This window comes from Petaurus breviceps, unplaced genomic scaffold (genome assembly GCF_028583685.1).
Source record: "Petaurus breviceps papuanus isolate PSGF00001 unplaced genomic scaffold, PetGlider_PUasm1.0 582, whole genome shotgun sequence".
Taxonomy (NCBI): Eukaryota; Metazoa; Chordata; class Mammalia; order Diprotodontia; family Petauridae; genus Petaurus; species Petaurus breviceps.
Window position 1 is genome coordinate 10050636 of NW_027186390.1, and position 17348 is coordinate 10067983.

General features: G+C 42.1%; 1 protein-coding gene across 2 annotated transcripts in view; it reads left to right on the plus strand.

The window, feature by feature from the left end:
- Positions 1-347: 347 nt before the first annotated feature.
- Positions 348-17348, plus strand: part of PXDC1 (PX domain containing 1) — a 65987-nt gene continuing 48986 nt past the window's right edge. Inside the window, exon 1 of one of the 2 annotated variants that reach the window (XM_069103568.1) lies at positions 348-2495. In XM_069103568.1, coding sequence (XP_068959669.1) covers positions 2240-2495 — 256 coding nt within the window. In that variant the 5' untranslated portion in view covers positions 348-2239. The remainder of the gene's footprint in view (positions 2496-17348) is intronic. The other variant, XM_069103567.1, reaches the window with a different exon arrangement.

The following is a 17348-nucleotide window of genomic DNA, read 5'->3' on the forward strand; positions in this document are numbered from 1 at the left end:
GAAGGAAGGAAGGAAGGAAGGAAGGAAGGAAGGAAGGAAGGAAGGAAAGTCATTTGAGGAAGACCCATTAGGCCCCTGCAGGGATCAGGTTAAGCTTCAATGAGAAGTGGTACTTGAGCTGAGCCTAGAAGGATTGTGAAAAATGAAGAGAAGGGAAGGGAGCAAATGCTAGGCTTGGGGGAAGTCTAGTATTACTGGGAGGCAGTTTTTACTGCTTAGTTTGGGGAAATTTTCGGGTCAGCTTGGCAGTCAATTACAGTGTGTGAAGAAAGTTGGAAGATAACTTGGTGCCAATAACTAGGCTTTGCAATTTATTTTTCCCTTTCTCCCAATTTATATTTCTGTAATAGCCCTTGAAAAGGTCTTATCTTGATTTGCCAAGTAACTTGTTTGTTTGGATTTACTGAATTTAATTCTCTTCGGCTAGGAAGCTTGTCCCTGATGCAAAAACTACCTCGGGCACACCCACGATCCCCAGTCGTGGTGATCTTTTGGGTTATTGTAGCCCAGCCAGCCAGTCCTGGTGGCTTTCTCCGTGGAATTAAAGCACGATCGGAATGTGCCACAAAGAAAAGCCACGAGGCACTTGGCGGCCAAATACGGGGCAGGGACAACACGCAGCCCATTCATCTCCGCAGGTCAGAAAGGGTGACAGGTTGCTGCTGCTAGCTTCCTTGTCCCTTCTCATCTTCTCTGTCCTGGGCGCTGGGCCCGTGTGACTCTACCTGGCATCACTTTTCCTCCAGGTCGTATTTCCCTTCGCGTTGTACTTGATCAATTTAAAGCTTGGTGCTGCGCGGTCGGTGTTTTAACCGTAGACTAGAAGAAGAGAAGGAAAGGAGTACAAAACAAACCCTGCAGGCTTTTGCAATATGTTCCAAACTCCTCCTCCCCCGGAGGATCGGGAGGAATTCCTGGCACTCGAAGCAGCAGTTTTTTTTTTTTCCAAAGTGGGGAAAAAACAAAACTATATATTTCCCCTCCCAACCAAGGCTCCAGCCCAACTCTTACTCCACCCCCATACGACGCACTGTCTGCCCCAACGGGAGCCAAGGGAATGGGCAGCGCCCGGAGCCCCCTCCTAGGGGAGGAGGTCTAAGGAGCGTTGAAAGAAAAAAGGAAGATTTGCAATATCTTGTGAAGTCAGGCGGGTGGCAGGCGCGCCTCCCACCGAAGCCCTGTTACTTCCGAGATTTCAAAAAGAAAAAGAGAAGCAGTCTATGCAGGGGGGTGGGGTAGGGGTGTCTCGGTCCTCGGGGTCTTCTTCCTTGCTTGGTGGTCCAATCACCATTTCGGCGAGGAGGGACCGTTCTCGGAGGAGAGTGGTTTTAGGGGAAGGCTATAGCTTAACCAGTGCGTGCATCAGCTAGGAGGGCGGTAGCAGCATCAGCCCACTAGCCCGGCGGAGGAGGAGGAGGAAAAGGAAAAGGAGGAGTGTGTTCTCGTTGCACCCCCAGTTTGGCACTTCCCGCGGAGTCGAGGCAGACTAGGGTACTCGGGCTTTGCACAGGCTTCTCCCACTCCCCAAGCAGTCGGGGGAGAGAGGAGTCCGGCTGAACTTATTCAGTTGCTCCAGCTCGCCTCTCCGGGAGTGCGGGGGTGGGACGGCGGGGCGGTCCCTCCCCGGGAGTCGCGGGGCGAAGGGGCGGAGGCGACGGCGGCGGCTGCTGCTTCCCGGAGCCCAGGGATTTACCCTCGGGAAACTCCTCTACTTAAGCGGGGGCCGGGGGAACCCCGGCACCGCGGATATCTTGCCACTTCGGCATTTGGAGGGACAGGGCGAGTGGGCGTCAACTGCCGAGTTGAGTCGGGAGCCAGAGGTGACCCTTGCACCCCGGGGCTGACTTTCCCCGAGGCCAAATGAGAGGGCGGGCTGTTTGCAGAGCCCTGCAGGCTGTCTAGCCTCCAGTAAGCCACTTCCTTTGGGGCCGGGGGGCCGGGGCCGGTCTTCCAGTAGAGAAGAGGGGGAAGGGCTGCCCTCACACCCGGCAACGTAGACGTAGACAACTGCAACCCGTGATGAAAAGTTTCCTTAAAAGCCAGCGTCTTTGAGGGAGCGCAGAAGGAAGCAAACGCTGGTTTGGTGTTTGGATCGCGGAAGCCCCGAACCCCGGAGCCAGCCCGGGAGTCAGCGTCTTCAAGCAAGCCCACTCCTCACCCCCTTCTGTTTCTCCTGCTCCCGGGGCGCGGCTAGACGGGGCGCCCTCCCGCGTCCGGGGCATGTGCCGCCACCGCGGGCATGGCATCTGCGGTATTTGAGGGCACGTCTTTGGTGAACATGTTCGTGCGGGGCTGCTGGGTGAATGGCATCCGGAGACTGATCATCAACCGAAGGGGCGACGAGGAGGAGTTCTTCGAGATCCGCACTGAGTGGTCCGACCGCAACGTCCTGTACTTGCACCGAAGCTACTCGGACCTGGGACGTCTCTTCCAGCGGCTCCGAGACTCCTTCCCCGAGGACCGACCAGAGCTGTCACGGTCCCCGCTCCTGCAAGGTTGGTTAGAGACACTTCCCTTTCTCCCCTTTTCTGCCCTCGCATACCCATCTGTGGCTTGTCCACTTGGCATACTTGGGAGGAGGGAGGAGAAGGAAAGAGGGAAAAGCGACGAGGAAGGAATGTTTATTAAGTGAAGGAAGAGCTTGCGAGATCATTTTGAAAAATGTAATGAAGTGTCTGGAACATCGAATGCTTATTGACTTATTATAGCCTGAAGCAAGGGGTCTGGAGGGGAAGAGTAAAGGTGAGGGAGTTACTGTAAATATTGCGTCTCTTCCTCCCTTCCTAAAGGGCCTACGGAAAAAAAAAGAAAAAGAAAAGAAAACGCCTGGTTCACGCTCAGCTACATCCACTGGGGCCGGCCTTATGCAGATAAGGGGGGGGGGGGGACGAGGGAGGAAGAGTGGAGAAAGAAATGAAGGCTACCTACTGTTGATTAGTTGGAACTTGAAAATGAACTTGGCCACACGTCGTCACCGCCTGTTTCCAAGTATAGACTTATTATACTCGGGGATGTAGAGCTGGAAGGGTCCGCAGAAGCCATGAAGTCCAGTCCCTTCATTTTACAAATAAAGAAACTGAGACCCAGAGGTTGTGACTTGTCTAAGGTCTCACAGATTGTTAAGGATAGAGTTAGGAAAGGGAACTGAGGAAAGTCCTGGGAGAAAAAAGTTGACGGTTTAAATGATAAAGAAAAGTTGAGATTTTCCCAAGAAAGATTGCATGGTGTTTAGGTAGGTAACAAGGTTCTATTTGTTGGTTACTTCATGACACAGGTTGGAGATTTGTTTGTTTTAAGGTACCGTTACTCAACACACACACACACACACACACACACACACACACACACAGCGCCCTGTTAGGGAGGAGGGAGGAAAAGGGAGGGGGTCTTGGTGAAGAAAACGAGTACATTGTTGCAGAAACAGCGGATTGACTATTGGCAAGGATGGAGGTGAGGTGGCCCCGAGCTGTTTTCTGCGGTTCTCCAGACTCCGCGTAGGAGATAATGAGGACAAGATAAATACTGTAAAGTTGTCTGTAGGAATCTGTCATCTCTTCTGCGTTACCGGAATAATTTCCGAGAGAGACTTGGTTTATTGGCATCGGACTTTGGCTTCTCTTGATCAATCGATGACAAAGCTCGTGATGCAAGATGCCACGCTGTCCTTTAGTAATTCAGCCCTGTGGGGAGTAGAGGGAGGAGGGTTGGCTTCGACTTTTTTTCCCCAGTGTTGTGTAGTAGCATATGTCCTGGCCCCAGCTCCTTGTCAAAACATGTGGATTTTATTAACTACTGCCACCCCCTTCTCTTGAACCCGTGACTGATGATCCTGGCTCCCTGGGAAGGGTTCTTGTCCTTAGAAAAATAGTTATTTTTCTTCCTAACCACCTAGTCTGTACCCCTTCCCACACTGCCTATTGGAGCCAAGAGAGACTGGGTAGAAGAGAAGGAAGGAATGGAGGATGGAGTAAAAGGGCAGGAGAGAGAAGAGAGAGATTAGAAAGTAGGGAAAAAATGGAGGAAATTTGGAAGAGGAAAAGGAGGAGGGAACTGAGAAAAATGAAGAGAGGATGGGGAGGAGAAGGCTTGAATGGAAAGAAGGGGAGAAAGGAGACTAGAAAGAAGGTAAAGAAGGAATGAAGAAGGGATATAAAAGGAAAGAGGAAAGAAAAGAGAGAAAGCAGTGGAGCAGAAACAGACATGGATCCAGTGGGCATGACTTTTAGTACAAAAGTCAAGGGAATGGAAGCCTCATGATCACCTGCAAGAATCAGTGAAGTTGGGGGAGGCGCCTCCAATTTTCTCTTGCTTTCCCTTCATGAGAGAACACTATAGCAGATAACATTTATATAGCACCTACTATGTGCCAGGCACTGTTCTAAGCACTTTACAAATACTAAGTAATTTTGATCTTAAAACAGAATTTCTGAATAATATTTAACTTGAAAGCCTCAGGACCATGTGACAAGGCAAAGTGAATTTGATGTATCTCTTTGGGACAAGCTCTTAATTTTCTCTTCATATGGAAGGTTTTTGTTTGTTTATTTGGTTTAAGTTATCCAAATAATTGAGGCAGCCAGGTGGATAGAGCAAGGCAGACGCTTACTAGCTGTTCCCCCTTGGAGAAGTCAGGTAACCTCTGTTTGCCTCAGTTTCCTCATCTGTTAAATGGGGAGAAGAGTAGAACCTAACTACCAGGGCTGTAGTGAGGATCTAAGGAGGTAAGATTTGTAATGTGCCTGGAGCTATATGAAAGCTTTATTAGTCTTAGTTCAAAGATTCACTCTGGCTTTATAGACACATCCTGATAAATGAAATTATTTGGGAGGGACTTCAGAATCAGCCCAGCAAGCTTCAGTTGCCTTGATTGACTAAGCCTAGTGTTCTGATTTGCTCTATTTGTGAAAGTTCTGGGGATAGTTTCAGATTCTATCTTGATCATTTTTCTTGGACTTCCTTTTTGGATGTATTTCCTTTTTTAACTTGATAAATTAATATCAAAGTGAGGAAATTCCAGAGTAAGGAAAAATCAGCTGATAGCAGATCACTGCTGTGAAGAGCTCCAAGAGAATGGAAGCTTTGAACCGGCTTCTAACTTGTAGCTCAGGAGGACAGTGAACAAGAATCAAGCCTGAAAGATAAACACACTCACACCTGGCTACCACAATTTGACCGGCAAGTTGTGTAGCCTCGCTAACCTTGGTTTATAGTAATAATAGGTAGCATTTATATAGTACCTACTATGTGCTGGTGGCTCATAAAGTTTGTCTCCAACCCTTGAGAAGTTGGTGCTGTTCTCCCCATTTTACAGTTGAGGAAACTGACAGCCAAGTAACTTGCCCAAGGTCACCAGGCCTAGCACTCTATCCACTGCACCAGCTAGCTGGGCACCTTTTCCCAGAACTAAAGAGAGGTGGTGGGAAGGATGTCAGATTTGTCATTCATATGACCTTGACCCTGCTGCTTTCAGGATGGATGTGTCTGGCCTGGCAGATGCTGCTGGCTGTGTTATGTCCACAGTCAGTCCTTTCTATGAAGACGCTAAAGGAAAAGCAACCTGGTAATAATCTTGAAGGCACTTTCTTATTTCTTGTTGTATCTTTGACTCCCAGCCCACTACCCAGCATATAGAGAGATCACTTGAGATAATAAATATATTATCTTCACAACTTATATATTTATAAAGTCTCTATATATGTACTTGCTATTATTATTACTATTATAATTAGATGCTTAATAAATACTTGTTAATTGATCAGTAAACCTTCATGCCATGCCCCCAAAAGAATTCTGATCCTTGTAAAATAAAGAGAAGTGGCAGCTAAATGTCACAGTGAATTTCAGGAGGACCTGACTTCAAATTTGGCCTCACTAGCTGTGAGACCCTGGGCAAGTCATTTAACCCTGATTGCCCCTCCCTCCCCCCCAAGAAAAGATATTTTCCTCTATCTTAGCCCTTAAAATTAATGAGGAGTAATATCAGAATATCAGAAAAAGAATTGATTTTCTTTCTCTGATTCAGTACTTCAAGAATTTTCATTTCATCAACACAGGTACTCCCGCTGCTACAACAGAGACTGAGCAGACAATCTGGTGGGTGGAGAGTCTTTCCTAGCCTTACCTATCCTTAGCTGACCAACATACATACATTCAGTCCATTGCTGGGCAGCTTTCCTAGTTTGGTAGGACCCAACTCAGGTATGCTCTGCCAGAGAGCCCAGGGTCACCTCAGAGTTACAAAAAAGGCATCAGAGTAAGAGAATAAAAATAGTGTATCTGAAAAGAAAGATTTTACTTCCTTTCTGTCTAAGTTAATCTTTACCTAACAGGGTTGTCTAGATATAGACTTGACTTGAAAGAACTTATAATAGAAACTAGTTTGGCCCCCAGTTTTACAGATGAGGAAACTGAGTCCCAGGGAAGCTGTGTTTTTAGGGTCACAAACTAAATGGCAGTTAAGGTTCCTGATTCAGGGTTCTTTGTCCTGTGCAACATTGACTTTCTATCCAAACTATAGCACACAAAAGATATATGTGTTATAATGAAAATACATACTTGTTTTCAGTACTATTTTCCATCAGGTTCTACTGGCTTAAATTTATTGAAACAATTTCAGTACTGTTATATTTGCCCTCTAGTATAAGAAAAAATCTTCAAAGGTTTAGGAGAAAAATGCTGGTTGGTTTCAGAATTGAAATTGGCAGCAGTCTATAAGCTCCTAGAGATGTGTGATTGAACACCCTCAGAGCAGTGTGATCACCTTTTAAAATTTACATATAATTAAAGGGCTGTAGAATCTAATTCAGTCCCCTAGAGTCCTGGGGTTGAGCATGGGAGAGAATGTTTATGTGGGAATTGGAAGAGAATGCTGTCTATCCCGATGTCTACACTCTATGGAGTTATTCTTGGCTGCCATGATATGCCATGATGTTTGGCAGAGAGTACAAAGGCACATAAAAATTCACAGGGCCCAGGGTGGTCATAGATGTAGGCATTGACAGAGGACTCAGGAACCCTTATTCTTTGGGGGCGCAATTACTGCACAAAGTATTACCGTTAGGGGAGAATCACTGAACTCTTTGACCTCATGGCCTCTTTCTCTGGAGTTTTTGTTATTTTCTTTTTCTCCCATTTTTGATCTGGTGCAGGCCTATCTGTATGTTGTGCAGGCCTGATCTGGTGTCTTATTCTGTCATTCTAGTAGTCCTTCCTAACTTATCTCTATTATCTAAATCTCATTTAATTTTTCACATTTTTCCTGATAGAGCCATTTTTAGTCCCATTTTACAGATGAGGAAAACTGAGACTCGTTGAAGTTAAATTACCAGTCCTTATGGTGTCTATGGGCCTAGAGTTCGTATATATCAGAGATGGAATTTTAATCCAGGCCTCACCTTACTCCAGAGTCACTGCTTTCCATTACACCAGAGTGCCTCTAGAACAGCTTCATGTTCTGATAGTGTCCTAGAACATAATGATGCTTTTCCCTTTCCATCCTGCCCATAGCTTTTAGGTATATAACTCCTATGATATCCAACATTTGCATAGCGCTTTAAATTTTGCACGATATTTTATATATATATATATATATATATCACTGCATATATTTGATACTCAGATAACCTTGTGAAGTAGGTGCTATTATCATCTCCATTTTATGATTAAGGAAACTGAGGCAGACAGATTCACTTGCCCACAGTCAGTCACACAGTCAGTAAGGGTCCAGAGTTGGGATTTGAACTCAGATTTTCCTGACTCCAAGTCACTCTCTCCTGTTCCTTGGATTGTAAATACTTGAGAACTAGATTCAGGTTTTGCTCTTAATAGCAGCCTGCCTATCATTCTACTCAGGGCTTATTATGATTTAAGTATGGTCACCTGTTGACTTCATAGTTTTTCTAGCTGTTCTTGAACCTATAGCATATTTCCACAAAGTTCCTTACTTGTGGCAGAACCAGCAACTCTAGTACTTTTCACCCAGGTGACATAGAGACACTAACACTATTTATAGTTTGATGCCTTCTTCTGTCCAGGGTTACCTTTTCAGAATTAACATGTTCATATCTTGAGAAGTAACCTAGTCTGAACCGTTGTTCCCCAGTGTAACTAACTGCTACTCTCATTTCTTCCCATTTTATTTATTCTCTTTTCTCTTTTCCCTGATCTTCCTCTTGTCATTTCCCCTGTATCTTTGCTATGCTGCCTTCCCCCTATAATAAGCTTATTTCTTATTGTTTCTGTGCTTTTTCCAGCTGAAAGTGATCTGTCCTTTCCCTCAAAAATTTATTATTTTTTTCCTTTTGGAAGGGGGAAGGCACAGCAGTTGGGGTTAAGTGACTTGCCCAAGGTCACAAGGCTAGTAAGTGTTAAGTGTCTGAGGCTGGATTTGAACTCAGGTTCTCTTCTTCTCAGGGCCAGTGTTCTGTACAATGTGCCACCAAGCTGTTCCTCTCAATTTCTCATAGAGCATTTTGCTTAAATTTTTCTTTACATACTCCCTTGTATCATATTTGTGTTATACTTATATCTCCACATTAGTTGTAATCTCCCTGAGGACAGGACAACGACTTCCCATTCTCCCCATCTTTGTAACCCCTAAGCCTAGTAGAGAGTTTTCACATAGCAGACATTTAATAAGTAGTGAATTTTTTTATTTTTTTGAATTCCTGAAGCACATTCCTGAATTTGTGATCAACTAAAGCTGGTCTATTAGACATTCTGGGCCACCTACTGGAGCAAAACATAAATTTTAATTTCAGATAAATTTCATGGCCCAAGAGGGGGTGGATGAAAAAATTTGTATAACTAACGTTCAGGACAAGACAGGGAGTTCTACTTTCATAAAACTAAGATAATAGTTGTACTTACTTCAGGGAGCTGTCATGAGAATCAGATGTGTTGTTTATAAAGTTTTCTGCATAACTTAAAGGATCTCATAAATGCCATCTAGAATCATCACTATTGTTATGACTATTATGCATGTGACTCAGTTGGGGCTTGGGTTCTAACTGGGATTAAAGTTAGAGGTATCCATTTCTTTTGTTTCTGCCTGTAGACTCTCTTATTTAACACATCTCCACATAGGTGATTTTTGTTTGACTATAATTTTATGTGCAGATAGAAGTCAAAGTCAAATCAACAAACATTAGGTGCCTTCTGTGTGCTGGGAATTTTGCTAAGTGCTGGGTATACAAAGGTATGAAACAGTTCCTCCTCTCAAGGAGGTCACAATCTCATGGAGAAGATGACATGCAAACCACTTTACACATAAGATGTACATAGTATAAATTGGAGATACTCTCAGAGGGAAGACATGGACTTTGAGGGGAATAGGGAAAGACTTCTTGCAGAAGGTAAGACTTGAAGGAAGTAAAGAGAAGCCAGGAGGTGGAGATGAGGAGGGAGAGAGCATTCCAGGCATGGAATGGGAAGAACAGTAAAGAAGTCAGTGTCACTGGATCAGAATACTTGGCTATGAGTTACGTGTATGAAGACTGGATAAGTGGGAAGGGGGCCAAGTTTTGAAGAACTTTAGGAGCCAAACAGGATTTTATATTTGGTCCAGGAGGTGATTGGGAGCCTCTAGTATTTATCAGATAGGAATGTGACATGGTCAGACCTGAACTTTTGGAGGATCGCTTTGTTGGCTAAGTGGAAAGTGAATTGTAGCAGCACAAGTAGATTTTAAGCTAACGGTAGCAATTAAAACAAAGAAAACTTAAGCAATTTCAAAACTTCTCAATGGATTTCATCTTGGAGCTTGGTAAGTGCATATAAAAATTGCCCTTGAGAGTCTTTGGGGAGAGGCAGACGGTAGGTTACAGTCTCTTGGCTTGCATGCTGTCATCAATAATCGACATCCCGATATTCTCCTCATAAAGCCAGAAGGGAGTTGGTTTTGTTCAGGGCATTCTGTGGGAGCCGCAGCTGTCCCTGTGCTGGGAAGACACCAATAAATACACTGCTTCCATTGTGCCTCTTCTCTTTGTTGACAATGTCAACAGTTCATTAATGGGAGCTTGCCTGAGCATCTGGGAGACAATGAGCACAGCTCTTCATTATCAGTCATTCAGCCCAGTTATCTAACTGAAATCACAGTTTTTATTTGTCTTTCTGCTTCTCTTTGACTTCCTAAGGGGAACCCCCTTTTTCACTTCTGTGTTGGTAGTGCTGAAAAGATAACACCCTCCCCCTCCCCCAGTTACCCGCTCCTTTTAGCCAAGCTCTTTCATCTATAATATTGCTGGTCTATGAAACAAATGAAAAAAGAGTCAAAGAGACTATTCTTTCCATCCAATCTTTTTCGTACTGGCTAGAGGCTGCATTAATCACAATGTCAGTTTAGATTGAGCGGAAATGTCACTTCCAAGCAAATGAGCCATGTGCCTGTTATAATTTTCTCTAGAATAGACAACTTCCCTCCCCTCTTCTCATTTTTCATCCCCCTCCTTTCAAATAGAAGGCTGCTGACACAGCTACCATATCAATTATACTGGTTTGGGCTACCCATTTCTACTCCACTTTAGGGTTTCCTTTAAGCAAAATAGGTGCTTTTGAAGTGGTTATGTTTTTTTTTTTTGTTTTTGGTACAATGCAGTTATTTCTGGATATACCATTTTATATTATCCCCTCACCCTCAACTACTAATCTCTCCCTTATAACCAAGGTAGAGAGGTTTGAGAAAAGTTTCATTATCTATCTGCCCTCCTGACCCTTAAACTGGTTTTTCATAGCTAAGTTTCCTTTTGGTGATCTTTTCATTTCATTCATTCTATAGTTTTCGTGTATATTCCACTTATTCTGGGCGTCATTTCATACACATCTCATATTTCTCTGAATTCCTCAAATTCATCATTCCCTAATGGAATTTCAGAAGTGAAAAAGGGGGTTCTCATTACATTAGTATGCAATTTATTCTGCTATTCCATATTCTTTCAGCCCCCACCTTTATTTCCAGTTCTTTGTTACTACAGAAAGAGGTGTTGGGAATGTTTCTCTTATGTACTGCAACTTTCTGTTTATGACCTCTTTGAGATATATGTCTAGCAGGCTTTCATAATTTATTATATGAGCTTTTCCTCATATGCTTCCAAATTGTTTTCCAGAATAATTGGATTAATTTGCATTAAGATACCATGATAGTCTTACTATGCCTTTTCCCCCCTACAGGTTAGTTTTAAATATACTAAGCTCTCGCTATGTGTTATTGATGTGTTCCCTAGATGCAGGGCATCAGCCTAAGATGTTAAGATTATGTCGTAAGAGCAGTAAAAAGTCTTCTTGGAGTAGGACAGGAAGAGTTCTTCCTAAATGAATTCATTCTAGAATTTGAGACAGAATAGTAGAGTAGTTAAGAGTGTTAAGAGTCAGGAAAACCTGGGTTAAAATCCATTCCCTAACATTTACTAGCTGTGTGTCTTTGGACACTTACTCGGAGCCTCACTTTTCTCTCTTTTTTCTTCTGCTTAATAGCATTTTTTTTCGCAATTACATGTAAAAATAGTCTTCAACATGAACTTTTTTGTGCCTCAGTTTACTTTCATTTCAATCATGACATGTGTTTAAGTAATAATTTTTGATCAATTGATTACCCCATGTAACAATTCTAGTGTTTCCTTAGACATATAGTTGACACTAACATCTCCTAGAAAATATGTGAAAAATGACACATACACTACTTTTCACTCTGGAAGAAAAACCCTATTCAGAGACAAAACTTGGGAGGGATAGAATCCTTTTGCACATAGACAAATTCTGTCTCTTTCATCAGTTTCTTTGTTTTATCTGTTTTTGTGCTCTGGACTTGTTATTTAATTCATACATGGAACTCCTGGTGAGGAAACTCTCTGTATCAATACATATCAGCAATAGTTCTCTATTTTATAATCTTAGAGTGTGATGGAATACTGATCAACAAATTAAAAAAAATATTTGTAATATAAAAATTCCTTTACGAATTCTGCTTTAAAAAAATGTTTATTTTTAGTTTTCAGCATTTGCTTTTATGAGATTTAGAGTTCTAAATTTTCCCCCTCCCCAAGATGGCATGCAGTCTGATATAAGCTATACATGTATTACCATATTAAACATATTTCCACATTAGTCACAACATTCACTTTTTTAAGATTTTGAGTTCCAAATTCTTTTCTCCTTCCCCTCACCACTCCCCAAGATGGCAGGCAATACAATAGCAATAAAATAAAATATACATGTACAATCATATTAAACATATTTCCATATTAGTCATGTTGTGAAAGGAGAATCAGAACAAAAGGAAAAAGCCACAAGAAATAAAGAAAAAAGAAAATAGTATGCTTCTATCTGCATTTAGACTCCATAGTTCTTTCTCTGAATGTGGATAGTATTTTCCATTGTGAGTCTTTTGGGATTGTCTTAGATAGTTGTATTTCTGAGAAGAGCTAAGTCAATCATAGTTGGTCATTGTATGTGTTGCTGTTACTGTGTACAGTGTTCTCCTGTTTCTGCTCACTTCACTCTGCATCAGTTCATATAAATCTTTCCAGGTTTTTATGAAATCTGCCTGCTCCTCATTTCTTATAGCACATTATATACAATTGTATTCAATTCCATTCATATACCACAACTTGTTCAGCCATTCCTCAATCAATGGAGCTGAGCTTTTCTCATATGTAGAATGAGGGAGTTGGATTCTGGCTTCTAAGATCCTTAAGGGCTCGAGATCTATGACTCTCTAACCTCAGGGAGGGCTAGACTAAATAAAACAATAAGGAGCATCCTTCCTTTTCTTTTTTTTTTTTAAGCAATCGGGGTTAAGTAAGTTGCTCAAGGTTACACGGCCAGGTGTTTCTGGGTGGGTGCTAAGTGTCTAAGCCCAGATTTGATCCCCAGGTCATCCCGACACTGGAGCCGGTGCTCTTACTCACTGTGCTACCTGGCTGCCCCCATCCTTCCTTTTCTAAAGTGATTCTTAGGCACTCATGAGAATAGACACCTGTTGTCTGAAGCAGGGATGGTAAGTGTAGTCTGAGAGATCCTTGCCCCTAGAGACATAGGCTGCTGGCAGTATGGAACAAGAGGAAAGTGATCATTGAGGAGCATTTTTTAGCTGTCTGTCTAAACCAGAGCGCACGTATATCTGAATCTCGAATACTTTTGTTGTTGTTGTTTTACTGGTTCACGACACCATTTAGGGTTTTCTTGGCAAAAGATACTGGAGTGGTTTGCCATTTCCTTCTTCATCTTATTTCACGGATGAGGAAACTGAGCCAAATGGGGTTGAGTGACTTGCCCAGGGTCACATAGCTAGTAGAGGCTGGATTCGAACCTACGAAGAGGGTGCTTCAACATATTTCAGTCTTTTCGGTGTGACAATATGAGCAGTGCTCTGTCCTAGCCACTATATTAATAGGGAAAAGGGTAAATGCTGTTGGATGTCAGAATAATGAGTTCTGTAAGAAATTGAAAATAGGGAAACCCACTTTGGATTGGGGGTGCTCACCAGCAACACTCTTTGTATCTAATTAATCTAGGTCTTCCATCTTCAAGTCTAGCCTGAGATTACACATTGGGTTCTTCCACTATAATTCAGTCTAATTCTCTTAGGGCAGAGAAGTGAAATCATCTTTAAGTTCTTGAATCTCTTAAATACAAGCCCTTTTCTCCTCTGACACTGACATCACCCTGGTACAAGCCCTCATCATCTCACACCTGGATTATTGCTATAGCCTGCTGGTGAGTCTGTCTGACTCAAGCTTCCCCACACTCCAGTCACTCAAGGGATTTTCCTAAAGCACCGACTTGACTATGTCACCGTCCTCCCCTACTCTATAAACTCCAGTGGCTCCCTGCCCCCTCCAGGATCAAGTACAAAATCTTCTGTTTGACATTTCAAAGCCTTTCACAACTTAGCCCCCATCCTACCTTTCCAGTCTGCTTACATCTTAATCTTCAATCCAGTGACACTGGCCTTCTGGCTGTTCCATGAATAAGACTCTCCATCTCTCAAGTCTGAGAATTTTCTCTGATTATCCATCTATCATGGAATGCTTCCCCCCCCCCCCCATCTCTACTTAGCTTTCTTTAAATTCAAACTAAAATCCTATCTTCTACAGGAAGCATTTCCCAATCCTTCTTAATACTGATGCCTTCTCTCTCTTAATTATTTCCCATCTCTCCCTGCATATAGCTTGTCTGTTAAAATTTATTTGCCTCTTTGTCTCCCTCATTACATTGTGAGTTCCTTGAGGGCAAGGACTGCCTTTTGCCTTTTTTTCTAGCCCTAGGGATTAGCATAGTGCCTCGAACATAGTAGGTGCTTAATAAATATTTATTGACAGATTTATCTAGGGATGAGAGACTTGGTAAATATGTCTTTGTCTTGCTTTTTTCCTGTCGGGGAATTTTCTTCACTTTAGTGACCCCAAAGCACAAGCTGTTAGTGCACCAAGCCTTTGGAAGAGAGAATTAGGCTGATTGTCAGGTAATTTTCTTTAAAATCTTGTGCTTCTAATCTTGTACTGTCTTGTAAAAACTAACTAAAGATTGTCAGATCAATTTTTCCCTTGATTTTCCCTTAGGAGCGGAGGCCAGTGAATGCATAATATAAATACTCTTAATTTCCTTAGCACTTTGGAAAGTGTTCCTCTGTCCGGTTAAGTCTACTGCATAATTCTTTGAAGTTATGGCTTTTGAATAAACCTATCTTTGTTGAATTAATTTTCTCTAGGTTGAAGAAAATATTGAAGCTATTTAGTAAGATATATTTTTAGTCATCAGTCGTCTTTCGAAAGAAGGGAAGACTCTCAATGTTTTGACAGGATCCAAGTGAGAGCTGAGAATGGGGTGCCCAATGAATACCTAGCATTACTTTAAAATGAAGACTGGTCTATTTCAATGATATTCACAAGTGTTTAACTCTCAACTTCAGTTCTCTTTTGTTTTGTAGTGAATTCAGAAGTGGAAAATGGGACATTTTGTAGGGGATATGGTAGGAAAAAAATCAGTGATGTGAAAATAGGGTAAGAAGTATTGGATTTGGAGGATGAATGCCTGGCTTTAAATCCACTCACATTCTCTTTCCCTATCTATAAAACAAAGAGATTGAATTAGATGCCCTTTGAGGTCCCTTCAAGCCCTGAATCCTGTATATTTAACTTTTTTTCTATTTTAAAGTTTTCTCATCTGGAACAAAGGGATAAAGAACAAACCTGTAGTTTTTTTTTTCCATTGGTTTGTTGCTGTTCCGTCATTTTCAATCATGTCTGACTCTTTGTGACCCCATTTGGGGTTTGCTTGACAAAGATACCAGAGTGGTTTGCCATCTCTTTCTCTAGCTCATTTTACAGACGAGAAAACTGAGGCAAATAATGTTAAGTGACTTGCCCAGGATCACACAGGTAGTAAGACTCAGGCCAGATTTGAACTCAGATCTTCCTGACTCCAGCCCTGTGCTCTGTTCACTATGCCACCCACATGCCCAATAGTATAGATATTTTCACTGGTATAGACATGGAATGAAGAAAGTCCCTATATTAATCCACATTGACACATTCCTTCTTGCTTAGAGCAGAGAGGCAGTGACTTGTCTATACTCATTTATATATCAGAAGCAACATTTGAAATAAAATATGTTCATTATTTACTTCCTTAGAAAGTGCAAATGCTTTGTAAATAAGATTATAATGTTATTATCAGCAAGTTATGTCAATCTCATTCTTGCATAGGAAAGGAAATGATCCTCTTCCCTTGAGGAAACAGCTTTAGAGATAAAAAGAACATCTGCATTATGTCTCTCTGAAGAACTATTGGATATCTTACCAAAAGAACATATTTTAATAAAACTCCCCCTCCCCATTCCTTCTTCATGTAAGATGTAGCCTAAGTCTGAATCTACTGTATAGTGTTCTTAGCCCAGTTCAAGAATGTTTCTCATAAAGTTCTTGTCTCTCTTGTATGTGTCCCGTCTCTCCCCCTGAGACTAGTTTGTGGTTCATCCTCTCACCAGATTTTGCCTATGTGTGCAGGGTTTTCTTTTTTCCCTTGGGTTCCTAGATAGGAAAGACCATACCACGTCTGGAGGAAGATAGAAAAGAAATTCAAGTTATCTTAAAACAAACAAACGAAAAGCCTTGGATACTTCCTGGATCTGTTATTTCATCAATAATAATTATAAAATGCTTAGCGAGGCACCTGGTACCTATCAATGGCAAGCAATCTGTTCTTGCCCTTCCTTTTGTCCATGTCCTCCTATAAACCAAGTCCCAGGAGGAGCCATCTTCTAAATCGCTTGACATTGTGTGGATTTCAATGGAACCATCCAGCCCTTGCCCTTCATTTCTTGCTGCAAAATTCCCCATCTTTTTTCTTAATCTCTCTTTTTTTGGAGGGGGGGGTAGGAGGGCAATTAGGGTTAAATGACTTGCCCAAGGTCACATGGCTAGTAAGTGTTAAGTGGTCTGAGGCTAATTTGAACTCAGGTCCTTCTGACTCCAGGATTGGTACTCTATTCACTGTATCACCTAGCTGCCCCTTAATCTCATTTTTCTAATGAGTTTGAGGCAATGGAAAGAAAGTTGGACTTGAAGTCAGAAAGCCTTCCTTTGAATACTGATTCTGTTGCTAAGAATGGATGAGATGGCTTCTGCGACCCCTGCCATCTCTTAGTCTCACGGTTCTTCATTCTATTTCTAACTGTTAAATTCTTCATGTGTAATATGCTGTAGCCTGCTTAAGTCTGTCATGTACCCCTGTTGTCCTCTGAGTGACCCTCAACTTAAATTCTTTACAAACGACAAAACAAAAACCAACAAAATGAAAAACTTCAAAAATGGGGGCGAGTGTGAATGGTATTGTGCCAGGGTCATTGTTAACTGAATTAGTATATATGTATATACTGTTGTCGGTCAATTGTGTCTGACTCTTCATGACCCCATTTGGGGTTTTCTTGAAAGAGGTACTAGAGTCGTTTGTTATTTCCTTCTCCAGCTCATTTTACAGATGACAAAAATGAGGTAAACAAGGTTAGGTGACTTGCTCAGAGTCAGCTAATAAGTGTCTCAGACTGGTTTTGAACTCAGGAGGATGAGTCTTCCTGACTCCAGGCCCAGCACTCTATTTACTGTGAAACCTTATGAATAAATATATACTATGCTAAGTAATATATGTTTATATGTTTATACATGTGTACACATACATATGTGAGAGAATATAGTATGATAATACATGCATACACGTATATAATGCATTCACGAATTTAGGGAACTCAAGCTGAGTCAGTATCCTCTACTAACTCAGGCCAGCACCTGCTCTGCAAATTATAAGTTTAGACCTAGGCATTTGGAGGGTTAAGTGGATTGACCAGAGTCACG